General features: G+C 38.1%; 2 protein-coding genes across 11 annotated transcripts; one reads left to right on the top strand and one right to left on the bottom strand.

Moving 5' to 3' along the window:
* Nucleotides 1–4,921: 4,921 nt before the first annotated feature.
* LOC131307205 (probable protein phosphatase 2C 5) lies at nucleotides 4,922–9,562 on the top strand. Its single transcript, XM_058333615.1, has 8 exons — nucleotides 4,922–5,164; nucleotides 5,878–6,140; nucleotides 6,262–6,433; nucleotides 6,566–6,783; nucleotides 6,867–6,974; nucleotides 7,074–7,199; nucleotides 7,289–7,515; nucleotides 9,049–9,562. Exons 2-8 carry the CDS (start codon nucleotides 5,922–5,924, stop codon nucleotides 9,266–9,268), a joined length of 1,290 nt encoding a protein of 429 aa, XP_058189598.1. The 5' UTR covers nucleotides 4,922–5,164; nucleotides 5,878–5,921; the 3' UTR covers nucleotides 9,269–9,562.
* LOC131307207 (single-stranded DNA-binding protein, mitochondrial) lies at nucleotides 9,049–19,343 on the bottom strand. Of its 10 annotated transcripts, none has more exons than XR_009194014.1 (8): nucleotides 19,160–19,343; nucleotides 18,394–18,569; nucleotides 17,616–17,824; nucleotides 17,443–17,543; nucleotides 16,033–16,092; nucleotides 15,611–15,696; nucleotides 15,323–15,404; nucleotides 9,049–10,661 (listed from the first exon to the last, which is right to left on the bottom strand). XR_009194014.1 is itself a non-coding variant. In XM_058333616.1 (6 exons), exons 1-6 carry the CDS (start codon nucleotides 19,230–19,232, stop codon nucleotides 15,680–15,682), a joined length of 636 nt encoding a protein of 211 aa, XP_058189599.1. In that variant the 5' UTR covers nucleotides 19,233–19,343; the 3' UTR covers nucleotides 15,471–15,679. The 10 variants fall into 10 exon arrangements, 1 of the variants encoding a protein (XP_058189599.1); XR_009194019.1 differs by having other exon boundaries at nucleotides 9,049–10,542; XR_009194013.1 differs by having other exon boundaries at nucleotides 15,323–15,394.
* Between the last annotated feature and the right edge of the window lie 512 nt (nucleotides 19,344–19,855).

Here is a 19,855-nt window from a genome sequence, read left to right as displayed (position 1 = left end):
GATTTGCCCTAAGACTTACAATCCAATTTATAATAACCTAGAAATACTAAAAAGGAAACTAAAATAATGGCAACCTAAATCTTCGACTTAGAGAATAAGAAAACAATAAAAAAAGTAATAGAATAAACCTAATTAAAAAAATATAATATTCTAAATAATTTATGTTAAAACAGAAAAATTCAAAATAATAAATTGAAAATCTTATATTTATAAATCATTGGCTTGCATCAAAATAGCAATAACCAAGAATATTTTGAATTTCCCTCCGTCCTAATTTATTTGTCCAATTGTCGAAATTTGTGTCTTTCAAAAATATATTTATATCTTACATTTTATAATAGTTTTTTATGATTTTGAAGATTTTGTATAATAAAACTAATTAAGATTTACCAAATAAAATCCATATTGGATATTAAAAACATTACGAATTGAAAATTATAGGTAATTTTTTAAGAGGTCAAACGCTCTCAAAAAGGGGGACAAACAAATCGGGACGGAGAGAATATTAACCAAAAATATTTATGAATAACCTTCCCCATCAAACATTTCACTTGAAAATAACCATATATCAGCTTTTCCAGCTGGGTATGGTCCTCCTTCAAATGAGTGGCTAAAATTCCTGGGTAGGTCCCACGAGCACATGGCCATGCTAGCAAATCAAAGATTACTTATCGGTCCCCCCTCAGTGCCCTCACGGCTCTCTCCACCAACAATTTTTCTCTCTACAAAAAATGACAGGAAACTCATAGAAATTTTTTTTTTTTATCCTCTAGAAAATAGGCTGGAAGGTTAGAAAATTAGTAAACACCAGGTCTCGAATGCAAAATCTTTGCGAATTGAATTTGGTACAAGAAACCAAATCAACTCGGCGAGCTTGCAAGTTTCTTATTTTCTTTCAGATGTTGAAACGCTAACCACAGCTTATTGTTCGATATTTCTGTGACTTCTCAAAATAGAGTTTTAGATTCCGAATCTTAGCAAGTAATAACAAGCATTTCAAACACGTTATGTGGTTCATGTGTAGTTTTTGGAATTATGGGGGTGTGAGTTTAATTCAACTGACAAGATTTTTTTTGCTTGTTAAGTCATGCAGTTTGGGAAGTTCGTGTTTTCATACCCCTCCCTCGAATTGTGGACGGTGTTGTGCAGTGGTATGCGCAGCACCGTGCTACGCACCTCCAAGCTGTCGGATTGTGCATCCAACGGCTCGAATCTCATCTTAACAATGAACGGCTCTCGATCGTTGGTTGCCGAGATGAAATCCGATTTGTCGGATACACGATCCAACGACTCGGAAATGTGCAGCACGATGCTCAACACCAACCCGAAGTCCCCATCCCTCAATGTTATGTGTCTCTTAACTTATTATTACCTTTTTTTCCCTTCTGCGCCGCACTCTCCTTCCTTCCTTTCTGGATTTAAAACTGTACTTTTGGCTACAATATTACAAAAAATTTCAAATTGGTGCACTAATTTTAGAAATTGATTTCGATTTCCCCCCTCTTCGGAAAATAAGTTGGCAAAGAGAAGCCGGCTGTCTCTTTTTCTCAGCCAATGAGAAAGGATGTGGTGGTAAAGCTTGTGAGAATTAGATGAGACTTCTTAATCCAGTTTGAAAGCTTCTAGGTCTCTTTTACTGGGGGACTCGTGAACTGAATTCTACATGTCTAAGAGCTAGCTCATAGAATTATAAAAGAATGTATGTAGAAAATTGTCGATAAACTTCTTCTTCTTTTTTACCCGCAATTGTCGATAAACTATTATGGAATGTTAAAACGATCATTCAAACAAGTGAGTGATATATTCATTAAGCTAAAAATTATAGTAAGAGAGCTGTATAAAAAGACATACCTTTAACCAATCACTTCATTTTTTCCGTGTCTGAGAAATTTTTTGTGGGTACAACGAAAATGAGTTCTTGAGAATGTCGAACACTTGCTAATGCTAACCGAAAGGTTGTTTGGTTCTCATTTTTTAAAGTTATTTTTGAGGTAATGAGTGGAGAGAGATAGAGAGAAAAGGTATTGAGAAACGTGTAGAGAGAAAAATAAGATGAGATGAGATGGGAACCAAACAAGGTGAGTATCAGGGATTCAGGATTTCTAATGGCCAAAAGTTCGGGCTCTGTCCAAGCTTATCTTCTATTACCTTGACATAATTAGGAAGAAGAAAAACTAGTAAAATACGATTTATCTTACGGGGTGGTCGATTCTGTTCGCAACATAAACGGTTTTTCGTAGCAAGGAAAAAGAAAATATAAGAGCATCTCCATTGTAATAAGCAAATGGGTGTGGATAAGCAAATATAACAACAATGCTCAAAAAACACCCCACATTGTAATAAACACAGTTACAAGTATTTTAGCAAATAACTAAATTTTACCAATTCCATAACCAAACTTAACAATTTTTACCAATAACCAAAATTTAATAACCAAACTCAAAACTCATTAACTCAACAACTCAAAAACACTCTACATTGGAATCGTCTCATCGAGCCGAATAATTTAGTGTGGTCGGCGCGTGATTAGAACTCGTTTGCGATTGGACAAATGTGCATTGTGTAATTTCTATTTTTTTTTTAAAGTCACATTGTGTATTGTGGGGTTTTTTGGGTTAGAGATGAAAAATAACCAATGTGGACGTAAATGTCGTTAAGTTTAATTATAGACTAAATGAATAATCAAATGCTGACGTGACACATTTTGGTTATTGATTTTAATTATTAGCATTGGATGCTCTAAGAATCTCTTTTCCTATTAATTTATAGACCATCAAACTCGTATCCCATCTCAGTTGGAAAGAAAGGGCACCCTAGCTACCCACCTTCGCATAATGGATCCACTTGCTCATTTTTTCAATGCTTGCTCTCCTAAAGGAGGATTGGCCTTGTTTTTTTGCATGTCAGCGAGCACGGCTCTTTTTTGGCTGGTTCTTCCGAAAATGCCTCCTTAGGCTATCCACAGCGGTATAATCAAAAATGGATAACCAAAAGTTGACACATCAGCTTTTGATTATTCACTTAAAAGATTTCTAAGCTTAACAATGTTGAGGTTCACAATGTTGATTATACCATTGTGAGCCATTTTTTGCACAAATATTGTTAACTTTAACAACAATTGTCTTTTGGTTATACCACTGTGGATGGCCTTAGGTCTTGTTTTTAGTGATTAGTCGTGGGGGAGGATTGAAGGGGTGATTTTGGTTGTTTCGCATCTTTTGGGGTGGTGACCCACGAGCAATATTTACTTACTATGAAAAGTTTTAAAATTTCCTTCTTAGTTTTCCTTTGCGCGAGATTTATTTGGTAAAATTAGTTGGCCCAAATCATGTGTTTATTGTGTTGCCCATGGCTAGAATCCTCCCAAGATCTCTAATTAAACCACTCTAACAATCCTTGTACGTTCTCCCCAAACTCCTGCATGTGAGATCTTGTGAGAGAGAGAGAGAGAGAGAGCGGGGGGATCAGAATTAGAATCCTCCAAAAATCTTGCAGAGAATCAAATAAAGTCTAATTAAATATTTAATTCTGGTTCTAGTTCTCTATCACACACGCGAAATTCAAACCAATTGAGAGAGAGAGAGACAAGCCAGAGCGAGTAGTAAGCATTAAAGAGAGAGATAGAGGCAGAGAAAGTGAATCAACCAAATATTTGATTTTAATTCTTATTCTGGATCCAACGGTGGAGAAAGAATGCGAGAACTTGAGCCAATTGAAAGTAGATTTCAGTGAGGAATCAAATGCAGAATACAAAGAACAATGAACACAAAACGACATGCAAGCACGCCGCGCTCTTCGCTAGTTACACTAAGTAATTATTCAATAGTTCTGGATCACCGCCTCAGTTTTAATATCAAGTCATTTGTAATTGACCGCATCATAAAGATGAGATTTGAAGTCCCACTCTCTTAGAAACTCATCTCACCATTTTCCGGTACGCATCGTCTGTTAACAGTTGCCCGAGGCCGAGGACAACAATAGCATAATATGGCTTGTGCACATCTGTACTCAACTATTTTTGATGGTTTAAGGATCACCACTTTCGGAATAGATACTTGAGGACCACTTGCACCTTGGATGAAGGAAAAGCTGGAAGGAAATTCTTTTACAAATCAACCAATAATAATACACCCCTTTTTGAACAGTTCAAACTTTTACAAGACTCTATATATTATAGTATAGTACTCTATGTATTTAAAGAATGGACTACAATAAAGATAATCGTAGACTTGGTGCTACTAATTATTAGACATCCCATGGGAAAGGATGACATTGGGGATTTTTTCAAGTGACATATATTAAAAATTACAGCACCTTTTGGAATGTTGAAATTAGGAATGGTTCCCATCAATAATTATTCAATTGGCCAAAAAAAAAGAAAAGAAAACGTATTTAGCCCATAATGTGAAATTCATAACAATCGCACTTGACTACCTTCAAGATTATTTCAATAATTGGCAAGCTATATGATATGGTCTTATTGAGCTGATACAAGTTCAACGTTGGTTTTGTATTGTTGTAATGAAACATGAGGTCAAACTCTTCATGTGTTATCACGCCAGAGAGTTCTTACGTGCAGGAATGGACAAACATGCAGACTGCGTTCCTAATAGATCTCAAAAACCAAACTCTTCTCTCTATGCACGGTACCCAATAAGTTTTTTCTCCAATTATTAATCTCATTTCTCTATTTATTTTTTTCCACTCATTACCCTATAACCACCCTCGAAACCCAAACCAAACAAACCCGAAGGGCTTACTCTGAGATAGTGGATGCAAGGTGGCCCGGGACACATTCTTTTTTTACCAAAAAAATAAAAATAAAATAAAGGGGCCTGAGTGTCAAACCCGTCACTTTAGAGGACCTCTCACCAATTATCGATAATTTCTGCTTTCGGCCAGCACAACTAGAAGACAACTGGACAAGAACGTATACTCTACAGAAAACCCGCTTTTTTCCCCTCCCCGCGTTTCTCTCTCTCTAGATTTTCTCCAATCAACATCACTAATCTCTCTCTCTCTCTCTCTCACTAGGGGTTTCAGCATCTCTTGATCGCATCGGTTCATTGCTGGGACTAGGTAGTGACTCATAGCTGGATTTGACTTTTGAGCTCCTCCAATGCTCGTCTGCTCGATCTGTTAGATGTCGCTCGCCGTTTCCTCTGTAAGTCTACGGTTTCCTAACTGCATTATGTGAATAAACCAAATGTATCACATGTGAATGTAATGTACGTATGCACATTTTCGGAAGTTCTTAGACGTGTTCCTGCTCCGTTGAATGTGTGCTTTAATACATTGTACTGAGGTGTCAATTGTGTAGGGGAAAGTTCTAGATCAGTTTTTTTTTTTTTGGTAACTAAGTTCTAGATCAGTTGCTGGGAATGTGTTAAGTGTTTTTTTTTTTTTTGATGGGGCATGATGATATAGGTTTTCTTTGGTGGTACTTTGATTTGTTCGTGTTCCCTTGGGGGGGGGGGGGGGGGGGGGGGGGGTTGGGGGGGTGGTTGGGGAAGTTTTAGATCAGTTGGGGGAAATAGTGTGAAGAGCTTTTCTTTGATTTTGTCTGGTGAATTAGGGGTTTTTTGTGGAAGTTCTTTGATAAGTTTGTATTCCTTTGCAGTTTGCATGTATGCTGTGGTTATTTAGTGACGAGGTGGGAATTAGTAATGGAAATTAGTCTTTTCCACGAGTTTATGTATCTGTGTGAAGAGATTCTCTTTGATTGTCTTTGGTGAACTTGGGTTAGGGAAATGGAAGGTTTGAATGTGTGCTGTAGTTATTAATGACGAGGGGTGAAATAGTACTAGAAATTAGTCATTTTTATGAGTTGCTGGATCTGTGTGAATGGATTTTCTTAGATTTTATTTGGTGAAATAGGGTTTGGAAATGGAGGCTTTGGAAATGTCAAAATACTGGGTAAAATGAGCCAAACAGGGGGTTCTTCTAGGATGAGGCAGAAGCCATCTCTTGTTGCTCTGGGGACTCTAATCGGTCGAGAGCTGAGGGGCGAGAAGATTGAGAAGCCCACAATTAAGTATGGGCAGGCTGCTCTGGCAAAGAAAGGGGAGGATTACTTTCTGATCAAACCCGATTGCCAGAGGATTCCAGGCAATCCGTCAACGTCATTGTCAGTTTTTGCGGTATGGTTTTTACTCAATTTGATATTTGTGAGCTTGTTTTAAAAATTTCGTGGTCATATGACAATTCAACTGGCTCTTGTAGAAAATAGGAACTGAATTTGGGTTTGTATTACTATAATAGATATTTGATGGCCACAATGGTATATCTGCTGCCATATTTGCAAAGGAGAATCTTTTGAACAATGTTTTGAGCGCAATCCCTCAAGGAATTGGTAGGGAAGAGTGGCTTCAAGCCCTGCCTCGGGCATTAGTTGCAGGTTTTGTCAAAACTGACATAGAGTTTCAGCAGAAAGGCACGTATCCATTACCGTCATCTTAGTTTTCTTATGCTAGATTTTATTTTATTTTATCTTTTTTTACTTATCAAAAAAAAAATTTATTTTATCTTTTTGTGTTCTTATTTTGCTGATTGATATTGATTTCAGGTGAGACATCTGGGACTACAGTTACTTTTGTGGTGATTGATGGGTGGACTGTGACTGTTGCATCTGTTGGAGATTCAAGATGCATATTGGATACACAGGGTGGTGTAGTTTCACTGTTAACAGTTGATCATAGGCTGGAAGAGAATGTAGAGGAGAGGGAACGCGTCACAGCAAGTGGGGGTGAAGTGGGAAGGCTCAACATTTTTGGAGGCGACGGGGTAAGTACATTTTGTTGTTCACTCTTAAGTTTTGAAGTTCGGGTCTAAATTCTTACTTCTTGATTTTTTTGCTTGGATTATAGGTTGGTCCGCTTCGATGCTGGCCTGGTGGATTGTGTCTCTCTAGGTCAATTGGTGATACAGATGTGGGGGAATTTATTGTCCCAATACCTCACGTCAAGCAAGTTAAGGTGTGTGAATCCAGTCCCCTCGGCAATTGCTTCTTTACTTTTATCGGAGTAGAATCTGAAATTTACGTTACTTTTTTTTTTTTCACAATTGGCATTTAGCTTTCAAATGCTGGAGGAAGACTTATAATTGCGTCTGATGGTATATGGGATGCATTATCATCAGATATGGCAGCAGAGTCTTGCCGGGGTTTACCAGCAGAACTTGCTGCAAAGCTGGTTGTTAAGGTGATACTGTCTTCTCAACCACTTAGATTCCTTCCTTTTTGGCTATATCTATACTAACGCATATCGGTTCGATAATTTCATTTTTTTAGGAAGCTCTAAGGTCAAGAGGCCTGAAGGATGATACGACTTGCCTTGTTGTTGATATTATCCCCTTTGACCATCCAGTCTTGCCTCCACCATCAAAGAAGAAACAAAATCCGCTCAGTTCACTTATATTTGGAAAGAAAACTCAAAATTCTGGTAAAGGACCAAAGCTTTCTGCTGTTGGGGCTGTGGAGGAATTGTTTGAGGAGGGTTCCGCGATGCTTGCCGAAAGGTATGTATATCACCGTAACACATCAAAAGATAACGTTTCAACACTTAAGATTACCGGTCGTCAAGACTCAAATCTTTCTCTTGTCTTATATTTTGCCTGGCTGTTGGCATCTCTGCTACTTCTGTGTTCAGGTTTACTTTTCAGTTTTCACTTGCTGATATGCCAGACCAAATCGAATAATTGTATTGCTAGGGAAAGAAGCAATAAATGAAATAATCAGTCATATTGAGGTTTTATTAGTTCCCTTTCTAAAGGAATTGGAATTGAAAATTTGTTACAAGTGCAGAGGGAGAATAAGGAAATATCTGTGGAGCATATGTGCATTTTTCAGCATTTTTTGTTAGTTTCTAGAATGTAGTTTTTGGACTAGCTGATATTGGAATTAATGCGAGGGGTGGATGCCAGATAGATACACTTGCAAATTCATAATTCAAAAAAATAAAGCTTGTATTAGACGAGCACTACAACAAATATCCTTTGGTTGTGCGCTTCACTGTTGAATGGAAGACTCTTTATCTAGAAACCGATTCAGTAATCTTTGAGATATGTTTGTGCACCATCCATGTTTCTAGAGATGGTCAAACATACATTTCAAAGATAGAGATACTCTCTTGGGTTCTTCCCATAATGTATCTCCTTTAGTGCTTAAAGGTGTCTTGAGAGCCCCATATCCCTCGTATCTGCGGATTATGTGAAGATTTTCAGTCATGATAGAACCTCATGAGAATTTAGGTCATAATCAATGGGACAAGTTTCTTAGGGTGCGTAGTTCACTTTCTTCGATGCTCTGCTTTGATTACCTTCTCCCACGCACACAGAGAAAAAAATGGAAATTATATGTTAGCAACATAGTATAATCATTTTGCACATGTGGCAATTTTGTGTAATTACACGTTATTCCTTCCTTTTTCTTGATGCGAACCGAATGGGATGTCAGGTAACTTAACGGCCTTGGGAATTCCCTTACGCAATGATTGCTGACGAAGAGGTGTCTTGCGTTTTTAGAAGTAGGTTAAATATGCTGTCCTGCCTTCTGCATATTGGACAGGACAGGCAGAGGGGTAGCCTATTGCTCTTTCAATTGTGTGTGTATAGAATATAGATAGAATTGCAATCTATGCGGATGGGGAGAACTGATTAAAGAATCTCGTTAGGTTTCTTGCTTATATGCTGTGATGTTGGGACCATTTCGACTCGGCAATCCTGTAGTATGGAATGGGGTATACCGTATATTAATGCTATACAATTAATGAAGAAAGATTTAGTAATTCCTGAAGTATATTTGCATGATATTGTCATATCCTTGTACAATTGCCCCTTCCTGTGTTACTTTTGGTAATATTTGGGTCGTACTCAACTATATGCTTTTGAACCAAAATATCCTTCTCATGTCGATTAAACCTGATTTTCTGGGCTGGTGTTGGAATTTTATGGTAGTGATTCTATCCTTAAAGTAGATGACAGAGCTCCTGATCCGATAGAAGAAAAGTTGAGTTGTTCTCCTAAATTTGTCTATACTCATGGAAACTGCAGGCTGGGCAAGGATTTTCCCTTGACTGCAAACTCTGGGCTTCTCAGATGTGCAATTTGCCAAACGGATCAATCACCAAGTGATGGGTTATCCGTTAACTCCGGGCCCTATTTCTCACCTGCATCAAAGCCATGGGAAGGCCCCTTTCTCTGTGCAACTTGTCGACGAAAGAAAGATGCCATGGAAGGAAAGAGGCCGAGTACACGCACAGTGACTGCATAATTTCGTAATGCAGTATCAATGTGGTTTTTCCTCTGGCAGTGTGAGCATGTCTTGTTTTTTTTGCTTTGTTTTTTTTTTTTTCCTCCCGGTTTCTTCTTGATATATGGAGGAGATGAAAGAGTGTACCAAAGGTAACTGTTTCGCAGATTGCTTATTTTGTGTTGGTTGTGGTTGTGCTCAGCTGTTGGACTGACCGACAGCGAATAAACATGCCATCTGAATTCTGATACATATGGTTCCAAAGATTTGATTGCTAACCGGTTGAATATGTAAGTAAAAGAGATTGTTGCTAAATGACCACTTTTGCAGTATCTTCATTCATGTTCATTGTCTTTGGTTTGACTAGCATTATAATGGTTAGTAGTTACAACGGGAGTCGAGCACCTCCTTCGTGACGGCTCGAGCTGCGGATCTCTCTCTTAGAAGGGAGAGTAACGAACCAGTTACCCTAGTTATGTTGTTATATAAGGTGGTACTAGCCCAATAGAAGATGTGGCCATGCGCAGTTAAATTAAACAGGTCTTTGAACTTGTCAGAAGAGAAATGAAATTAGTTAATCATTCCTGATGAATATTGATATTGTCCTAACCCAATTTGACAACAGAGAGGAATTTACAGTCAGTCAATATTCCTTCTATGCCGTTCTTTACGTTTAACATATTGCAAGATCCAAACGCAACGGTAATAGGCTTGCATCTCCCACTGCCCGAAGCACTCATGACATGGTTGGACATATGGACTTTTCTGAAAACAGAAAACATGATCAGGGTGGGTCCAACAAAAAATGTTGAGAACCATTGTGCGAAACTTGGTTCTGAGGTAAATTCACTGAAAAAAGTTAGAACTCGATTCCAAATCTTTTTCCTTAAGATTTCATAGAATCCTTCCACGAATCTGAGATCCAAACAGAGCCTTATTTCTTTGTGATTTAATCCACAAATATATATGTGTGTGTGTGTGTGTGTGTGTGTGTGTGTGTGTGTAGGTATTACTTCAGCTCTTTACGTGGATTATGGATGTATAAAGGAAAACAAGAAATTGAATTGGTTTGAAATCCTAAAAATCAAAACTAAGCATAAAAAAATTCTATCATCGATTGAGATACATCACATTCACCATCTTGGACATCAAAAGAAATAGAAGATGAAAACAAGTTCATGACACATGGAAGTATGGAACTTGACCAAGACCAAGGGTAGATGAGGCACTCTTTTATCCGCCGTGACGTCTGGATTAGAGGCCTACTCCTGCGTATCACAACTTCTCTTTTTCCTCTGAAAATTGAAAACGAAGAAAATGACGTGTAACTTCACAGAATCCTGTTTTCTCAATAATCAGAAAAAGGACACCAGTGGATCTCTGGAGAAAGACCACATTTTTATTGCCAAGAAACCTGAGGAAAAATAGAGTGAAATTCACTTCACCGGTTTAACACCAGAAAAAAGAAAGAAAAACCATACATGACATAGGAGACACTCGAAAGACCTGACAAGAACACGGCAGAAACATGCAACACAAAGATCAAACACCAGAAACCTACAATGACAGTTCACCGAAAAACAACTGAGTCAGTTTGGTGGCAACCATTGTAGTTCGATACCATAGTTCCACAAATCAGCTGACTGCCCCGACTTTATATCAACCACAGATGTGTAAGCAGTGCACCCACCAACCCTAACCCTAATCCTATGTGAAGTCATTGATGAATCTTTCAAATAACTGCAGCAAAGGGTATTCCTACACCCACTTCCCTCCGCAGCCTTCTCCTCAAACTGCCTGCACAAGCTGTTTGAAGAACAGTTCAATGGTGATAAAAGTATATTCTCAGAGCAGTTGAGTAACATGACTGTGTTATGGGAAGATATGTTGAAAGGAGAGTTCTCGTCGAGCCTTAATCCGCCAAAAGCAAGATCAGAGGACTGGCAAGAGTTTCTTGGTATTAGGGGTGGGCTTATAATGAGCTTATAAGAACTTGGGTTGATACTGTGGATTTTGTAGTAAAATCCGTCAGCTGACATAAACGCCAGAGTGCCATTGTTACAGTAGACTCTGTAATTGGGGTTTCCACAGTTGTTGGTGCTAAGAGGGTATGGAACTTCCATACTACCACATTTAGGGCAAACTTCAAGTGTTGACACTCGGGTTAATGGAATGAGCAAGAAAAGTATTACGAACACCATGATTCAATCTAGTTTCTGGAGTTGGAACCAGAACACACTCCACAAAGAGGCAAGAGCAACCAGGATCTAGGTGCCTACTTATAGAAAATTGCACAAGGTTTTTTTGGTAATTCCACAAGTTACTACCTAGTCAACAACACAAAATACCAATATAGCTTTACTATTAAATGCATAAAAACAAAAGGGTTTTCAGAAAGTGGAAAGTTTGTTTGGTGAATCAACACACTATTGGTGGCCAGAGTAGGTGTCGGTATCTCAGGTTTACTTATGACTAGAAAGATGGTAAGATATACTATTCTAAACTACAGAGGGTATAAAATAATTATCAAGTTTAATGTGACATTCATAAAATATGAAGTTGATTTGCTGGTTTAAGCTGTATCATCAAACATAGTCTAAAGTTATTACTAATTATGTTGATAGGTAACATAGTACGAAATTATTAGACATCTGGAAACATAAAGTAAATTCCATTTTCCAGCAGTTGGCATGTCAATGAACCCATGAACGATAGTCATAGGACCAAGTCAAATACAAAGACCCTACTTTGCAATCAGTGCCAAAAAGTTTTTAAAGGCAAATGTGCAATACAATGTGTTTTATCCCTCATGAGGCGAGGCATAGGCCTTGAGGTGTTGAGACGAGAGCATTTAGAATGTTAATTTTGAGTCCAATACGTACAACTCCGCATGTGTCATGCTTCGAGTCTTATCCACCACACAGCCGGTCCCAAGCCCGGGTAAAGGAGGTTGTGTGTCAGGTAGTTGCCAGCAACTCTACGTAAAAAAACTCGTTGGATCCTGGCATGAATCCGATTATGAATGACTTATGCTAAGGCTTTCCATTAGGTATCACAGAACCCAACACCCTAAATGGAGAAGTCAGATTCATGTAGTTGACCACAATTTGTTGGGACTCAAAGCTCAGTTAGACTTAGTTCGATAAGTACGTTAAATCATTCAAAAATTACACAAAAAAAGGAAGAATGATATGCTTTGCAAAAGTCATAAACCACCCCCCCCCCCCCCCCCCCCCCCCCCCCCAAACACACACACACACACGCTCAGTTAGACTTAGTCAGTCTCAAATGAGGGAGCCCTTATTTTAGTTAAAATGCGGACCTCCTCATTTCTCCCATTTTCCGATTGAATTTCGATGATCCGAGCCGCTCAATGTGTTCAGAACGTGATTTTAAGGGTACCCGCGAGAAATTAGCAAAAAAAATGACCGGGAAGGGCTTCATCCGAGCAGTTTTTGTTTGACCCGTTCGATAAAAAACAAACAAAAACTGCTCGGATGAAGCCCTTCCCGGTTATTTTTTTTGCTGATTTCTTGCGAGTATCCTTAAAATCACGTTCTGAACACATTGAGCGGCTCAGATCATCGAAATTCAATCGGGAAAGGGAGGTCCACATTTTATTAAAATGAGGTGGTCCTTACGGGAGACGGACTGTGTATATATATATACACACGCACACACACACACACACGTTAACATATGTTTACCCTAGTTTTAAAAAAACACATCCAAATAGGTACTCTCTCACTTCAAGCAAATATTGACAGGCTGAGAGAGAGGATGACTCTGAAGATCTATAGCCCATCAAGCTTGCGCCTAACATGAAATGTGCAAAAATGCACAAAGTCCACCTGGTGCAAATGCCCCAGAGACAAGGTGTAGGCTTTCGGTGGGCAAGGAACAAATCCGATGGCCTCGAGGCTCTTTTCAATAGCCTGGCCTTGATGTGATCGTGCGAATCTCGAGGCGAGCCCCAGTCGGTTGGCTTTGAAAAGATTGATCAGCGCCGAAAATAATATTATCACAATTAATAATTTCAGCTACAATCTCTAGTTCATAAGATTTGAAAACATTCAGTTCCAGACAAACAAGACAAACAAAATATGAGCGTAGGGAGGAACCTGTTTTTTATACTCTCAAAACACCATGAAAATTAACTGAAAATAGTGAACATATTGAAACCACTAATCAACTGAGTCATGGGTTGCTACTGGAAGACTACAGGCATGTAGCACTAAATTTGGAAATATGTAGTGGACTACTCAAATCTTAATATCAAAAGAGCACCATATATATATTATAAAATCACAAGTGGTCCAAGGAATTCATAAAATAGCTGGTCAATTAGTCCCCACCACTGGATTTCATTTGGAACAGTGGATGCTCTTTTCTCTCACCATCAAATGCTACTATAATCCAAAGGGTTAGGGCATAAAAGTTCACATCAACTCCACTTTACTTGTTTAGAGTTTCTTGGAGACCATTTGCCTAATAAGAACATCCCATTTCCTAAAGTGGCTCCTCGTAGATCACAAAGAACACGTATCTCATTGATAAAAGAGGCAAAGGCAAACTTAAACAAATGATAAAAAAGATAGTGCAAAGCTCTAAGTTAACATTGATAGGTCATTTATATCTAGATGTGGCAACGTGGCAATAATACCTAAACCAAATCATATTAGTTAATGCACATTAGGGACAATCATTGAGTCTAGAAGTAGCGAAAGCTAGAGTGCGTATGTGCGAAGATTGTATTGGTTCAGCAACTGAAACATGTTGAGGCTATTTTGAATAAGAAAATACAATTCTAATCTAGACTAATGGGCAAAAGCCCCGACCTCGTGAGCAAGAGTATAAGCCTCAACCAGCAGGGAAATCCCGCCGCTCAAGCATGCTGAGACTTAATATGCTACAAGACATACAAAGCTAGCTGTACAAGTGCTACATTAGCAGGACAGCAAAGTGGCATTACTTAATAATGTATGAAAGATTTTTCTAATTCTATATCATTCATTGAGCTAAGGCGATCAGAAATGGAGGTGGGGTAGACAACGTCGGGAGTTGCTAGTCATAGCCTATTTTTTTCAAGCAATTACCAGATGGGAATATTAGGAGACCAAACTAGAACAAAAACACGTTCCACTGGTCTTGAAACAATCAGGCTGGATATAAACCACGTAAGGAAACCACAGCTTCGAAATAGGAGAAGTGGTCACAAATGGCACTGACTCATACTTTATTCTTTTGGTTCATATGTTTTTTAACCTAATTCAATCTTATACTAACACAGAATCCTAGTCCAATGGTTCGACCACAAACCCTTAACCCAATGAATTACCACTCAATGGCTGCCTCAGACTGTCTTAGCTTACCGGTTAATAATTCTTATATGTACGGTTAATAATCCTTTTTTTCTACATTTTTTTTCTAAGTACCCATTTCTGGTAGTCTAGCTTAGTCTATCCCTTCTGTCCTTTCCTTTATGTTTACATGCTTTATTTGACTTTAGTAAGAAAGCCTGTAAAATCCATCTGATAAGTGAGGGGCTAGAGGTCCATTCAATGGTCTAACAAGCTTTCTTTTGTCTCCATCACGAAAAACATGCAAAACAAAGGGGTTAGAGACCTTATAGCAGCTGGTTCTGATAACCAGAATGAGACTCCTTGAACATATATTAGAGGGTTCATGTTTGTCTCAAGAGAATAACAAAGAACAAGCAGAGATGCCTCAAAGTGCAATTTGAATATATTAGATGCCTACGAATTATGAAGGTTGACATTTGATGTGTTCTATGAAGCACAGACACCTTGCCGGAGGTAATTTGTTTACTTTCCGTAGCTTCATTAATGGTACGAGTATCTCTTTGACATACAAGAATTTAAGATGCCATGACGCCTTCATTTAGGGAACTAAAAGGTCTGTAAATGGTATCCACTAATACCAAGGCCCTTCAAAGAGATAAGGTAGCAAAATATGGGGAAAGAAGTTTTGAGTTGATTGTTTCAGAAGTATTCACAAGTACGGAACCAAGGATGTTTTCTTACAAGTTACAAAACGTATTTCATATTTACATACCTAACTGGTATCAACAATTCTGGCAGTGATGATCTACTTGATAGGTTGAGAGGTAAAGAGACATGAAAGTGGCTAGTCATGTCTCACACGTCCACAGAGAGAGAGAGAGAGAGAGAGAGAGAGAGAGAGAGAGAGAGAGAGAGAGAGAGATTTTCAACAGTACACCATTCATTCAAGGTAACGATTGGATGAGAAAATAAAAGATACATTAGAGGCTTGCTGGAAAATCAAGCTAACAGATGCAAAAAGTTCAACCTAGTTAAAGCAAAACAACAGTATATTCCTTACAAGAATAGGATCCTTCAGCTGCTCTCCCTTTCCATAATAAAAATTTCCAGTATGAGAACAACCTTTCTACTAAAGCAATCCCTCTCCTGCCAACAACAGATGATCACAGTGATCAGGTAAAGAAAGGTGAGATGACAAATAAACTCAACATAATTGCCACTACTACATTTGAGATACTGGCATCTATAGTATACATGATATGTATTTCTGCTCACAAATCCGGTCACTGAATGCACAATGCTGTGACATTCTAGCAGGTTTCTTCTTCTTCCCTATAATGGTTCTTTTATTCTCTTTTTGCCCTTCATAAAAATGGTTCTTTTATTCTACTTTATCAATATTGTCTTTTTCTGCTCACAAATCCGGTCACTCAAACAAGCTGGCCATGTCATAGTTGCAAATATGAAGTGAAGTAAACTTACGCAGCTCATCAAAGGACATTTTGCTGATGCTTTCTCCCTTTTTTATAAGGCGAATCTTCCCTGCAAGGATACATACTTTAACAATTTAACGGTTTGCAAATTCAAAATCCATGTAATCAAATGTGTACACCATCTACGCAAGATAGTACCATATTTTTACTGGATCCATCAAGGCAAGACTGCAACAAACTTCAAACCATATTCAAAGTAGTACGCAAAATTACATGCATGATACTAGTTTCTGAGCATGCAATATTTATACATTGATTTTATTTTATTTAATTTGGAACTAGTAAAAAAGGTGCAACACTGATCACAATGCTGATTGCAAAATGAAAACGGAATAAACCCCAAATAAATATTCAATATTCAATGCAACAAACTTCAAACCATATTCAAAGAAGTACGCAAAATTACATGCATTATATCAAGTTTCTTTGCATACAATATTTACACAGCAATTTGATTTAATTTGGAACTAGTAAAAAAGGTGCAAAACTGATCACAATGCTGATTGCGAAATGAAAAAGGATTAAACCCCAAGTAAACATAAGCTAGAATAGAATAATGGCTTCTTCAACCCGAACAAATTCTACTATTGACAAAAACTAGTGCCGACCTGACATTTTTGGGGCCCAAGGTGAGGCTTGTAAAATGGGGGCCCTAAGTAATGTTATTCAAAAGATGAAGAAATAAACATAACCTCAAATGACATCAAAACAAGGATTGCAAAAATAATACTCCGTACCCGTTTGTGTTGCTTCACATCTAAGTGATTTAGTTTAAAATAAAACTTGGTATCAAAACTTGCTATTAAAGCAATCAGGCCATAAAAAAGTACTTTTCGAATTCATGCAAGTATTAACAAGTACTTTTGTGGTTGATTAATTTTTTGTTTTAATGAATTTTCTCGTTTTTACATCAATTTTTTTCTACCTTTTACATTTCGCTTGACGAGAATAATTGAACTAGTTAAAATGGACCATAGATAAAAGTACTTGTTAATACTTGCATGAATTCGAAAACTCAAAACCCTTAATGCCTTTGTAATAACTATAAAAGGGACCTTGAGTGTACAGTAAACCGCTGGTAAATTCACCCCATGCACCTAGTTTTGGACCAATTTTGGGGGTCCTACGCGGCCTCCTGCTTATGCCCAGGACCAGCCCTAAGTAAAACTTCACTCCCGGGGATATGTTGTCATGAACCAACATAAGGAGGTGAAAACTGAATTTGCGGAACTCAGCCAATAACTTATAGCACCCAAAATACGACTTCCACTTGGTATTGCAAATTAAAAAGAAGGGCAACAGAAAAAGTCATTGAAAAGTAAATAAAACATGACTCGATATACTCCACAACATAACACTACCAGGAATTGGCACAATTTTTCAATGAATGTCGACATACCATCGCGACGCACACATATCTCCGGTACATTTTTAACTTCCCCATTGATACTGTCATTGTAAACTCTAGTTTCAATGTCGCCCTCCACAAAAACTGTAGAGCTGTAGAAAAGGGCACATTAGAAACCAGCTAAATCAAGGAAAATTCATTTCATGGGAAAGCCGGAGGTATACTTTTTGACAAGTTGTTGAACTGCATAAGATCCGAGTGGATCATTATGTACTGCGATTCGATGCCACTGGGCTGGTTTCGGAAGGTCCTTTGCTCCAAAAGTTCTTTGATCAAACTTGCCCCCTGTCCCAACTGTGAAAATTGTTACAATCTTGCCATTTCTCAAGATCTTCTGCATAGGAGCTTGCCCAACTTTTCCACATATAATAGCCTGTAAAAGTAAGAGCAACCTTTCATTGAAGTTACTCACTCTACTGGACATAAGTTTTAATTTATAATCCTCCATGAGGCCTGCCAAACAACCGAGCACAAGAAGAGAACAAACATTTTGAAACTTGTCCTGTATTTAGTTTGTGTCTCCTCTCCGAATGCAACCCAAAAGAAAAGGAAGTCAGCCCAAAACCAAGGCTACTCTAGCTACACTTGATTATGGCTTTTCATTTCACCCAGGTCCCAAAGCGTAAATCCTTCTGCGGAAAAACTCCTCGTCCTTCATATCATTTCTTACCACTCTCCCTCAGTACTTGATGAATATACACCTGAGAGAATGGACTTCACAACTCATTCATCAGAAATTAAGTATGGATACAGTCATACAGCATCATCTCATAGGGTTTTGAAAACCAATCCTGTATAAGCACTCATTGTCATGGTTTCCATTTTATCTCACATTCTAGATCATATGTATATTTATCCTCAGATTCAACCAATGATGTATCAAATGACATTAAAACAATTCCCATATTTTTTAATGCAATCACAAATAACATCAACAAGTACCTTATGCACGCCGCGGGAACCCCAACCCCTACTAGGATCCACACTCTGGAGTTGTAACTCGGGCTTTTCAGGGAGAAAATCATCATCAACTTCAATGTTCTTTCCGTCATTGTTGTTTTCACTATCAAATGACACCGTCGAGTAGCAAAACTTCGAGCAAACTTGCGAGCCAACCACTGTGTTTCAAAAACAACACAATATCAACTGACTAAGCCAATACAATAAGGCGAATTCCCACCGTAAAACACACTCATTTCCATGAAGTCCCCTGTTAAGTACTAGATAGAAAACCCTTGAGAACAGACAGTAAAACGGAACATCATCCAAGCTAAACCCACGAGTACCCATAAGCAGAAGTGTATAAACCCCAGGTAAAATCCACTAATTTTTTTTATAATTACAAGCTATATGAGAATTCAAGTATCAGTATTACATCAACTGGAAACAAGTTAACAATCACTATAAGCCCAATCCAACTTATAACCCATTAAGGAAATAACTCCAACAACTATAAGGGAAGTAACAACCACACACGCAGATTCGAACTATTGAGTTCCTAGGGAGATACGGGAGTCCTAGCCAACCAAGATAGCCCCAGTTGGTTGGTAAAATCCACTAATTAGGTCAATACATATATCTCCCACAAATTCATGGATATACAGAAATTTGCGTTGAAATATGCATGCATACACACACACACACACACACATACACATAGAGAGAGAGAGAGAGAGAGAGAGAGAGAGAGAGAGAGAGAGATAAGTACCGAAGGGAGAGGTGGGTGTGGAATGAGCGGGGATGCTCAACAATTTCACGAATCTAGAAGCGACTGAACTCATTTTTTTCCTTTTTCAGCAAATCATGTGTCGAGTCTGTCGACGCTGTGGTGTGAAGAACAAAATTGGGAGAAATGTCGAAGGCCCGTGTGGTGTGGGTAAAAGAAGGAAAAGGGTTTAAGGAGTTGATGGGTTGTTGCCTTGGGTCGGGTAGTCCAATTGCGTTATTTTACTCTCGGTATTTTATTCGGGTTTTACAAAAAAAAATTGTTTTAAACAAAAAAAAATTCTAATCTATACCATTCTAGACGAAAGGGGAGTGGCGGTTGAGGTAACGAGGTTTGAACACTCACCGAATGAAGAGTCCTCTTTCTTTTTTTAGTAGAAGATGCCTCCTAATGCTATAGAAGATTGATAAGAAGAGCTTATTGCCGACCCGTTATCAACGGAGTTAGGAGACATTTTCTATCCAACATTCTGAATCTCTTCAATTTTCTCTCCCACTTTATACGGTCAATATCTGAATATGTGATCGGGGCTGGTTTAGTAACCTATCTTATTATTTATTTAATTTTTAAGTAAAATTCAAACTAAGATAGAATTGTTTAGTTAGCACTAGTTTATTTTCGTATTGGTTTTTTATTGTAAAAGAGTACCTAACTTACTGCTATCTTATTTTGCCAAAA

This window comes from Rhododendron vialii, chromosome 11a, assembly GCF_030253575.1.
Source record: "Rhododendron vialii isolate Sample 1 chromosome 11a, ASM3025357v1".
Taxonomy (NCBI): Eukaryota; Viridiplantae; Streptophyta; class Magnoliopsida; order Ericales; family Ericaceae; genus Rhododendron; species Rhododendron vialii.
Note: the sequence above shows the minus strand (reverse complement) of the source record. Positions and strands in the feature narration are given on the sequence as shown.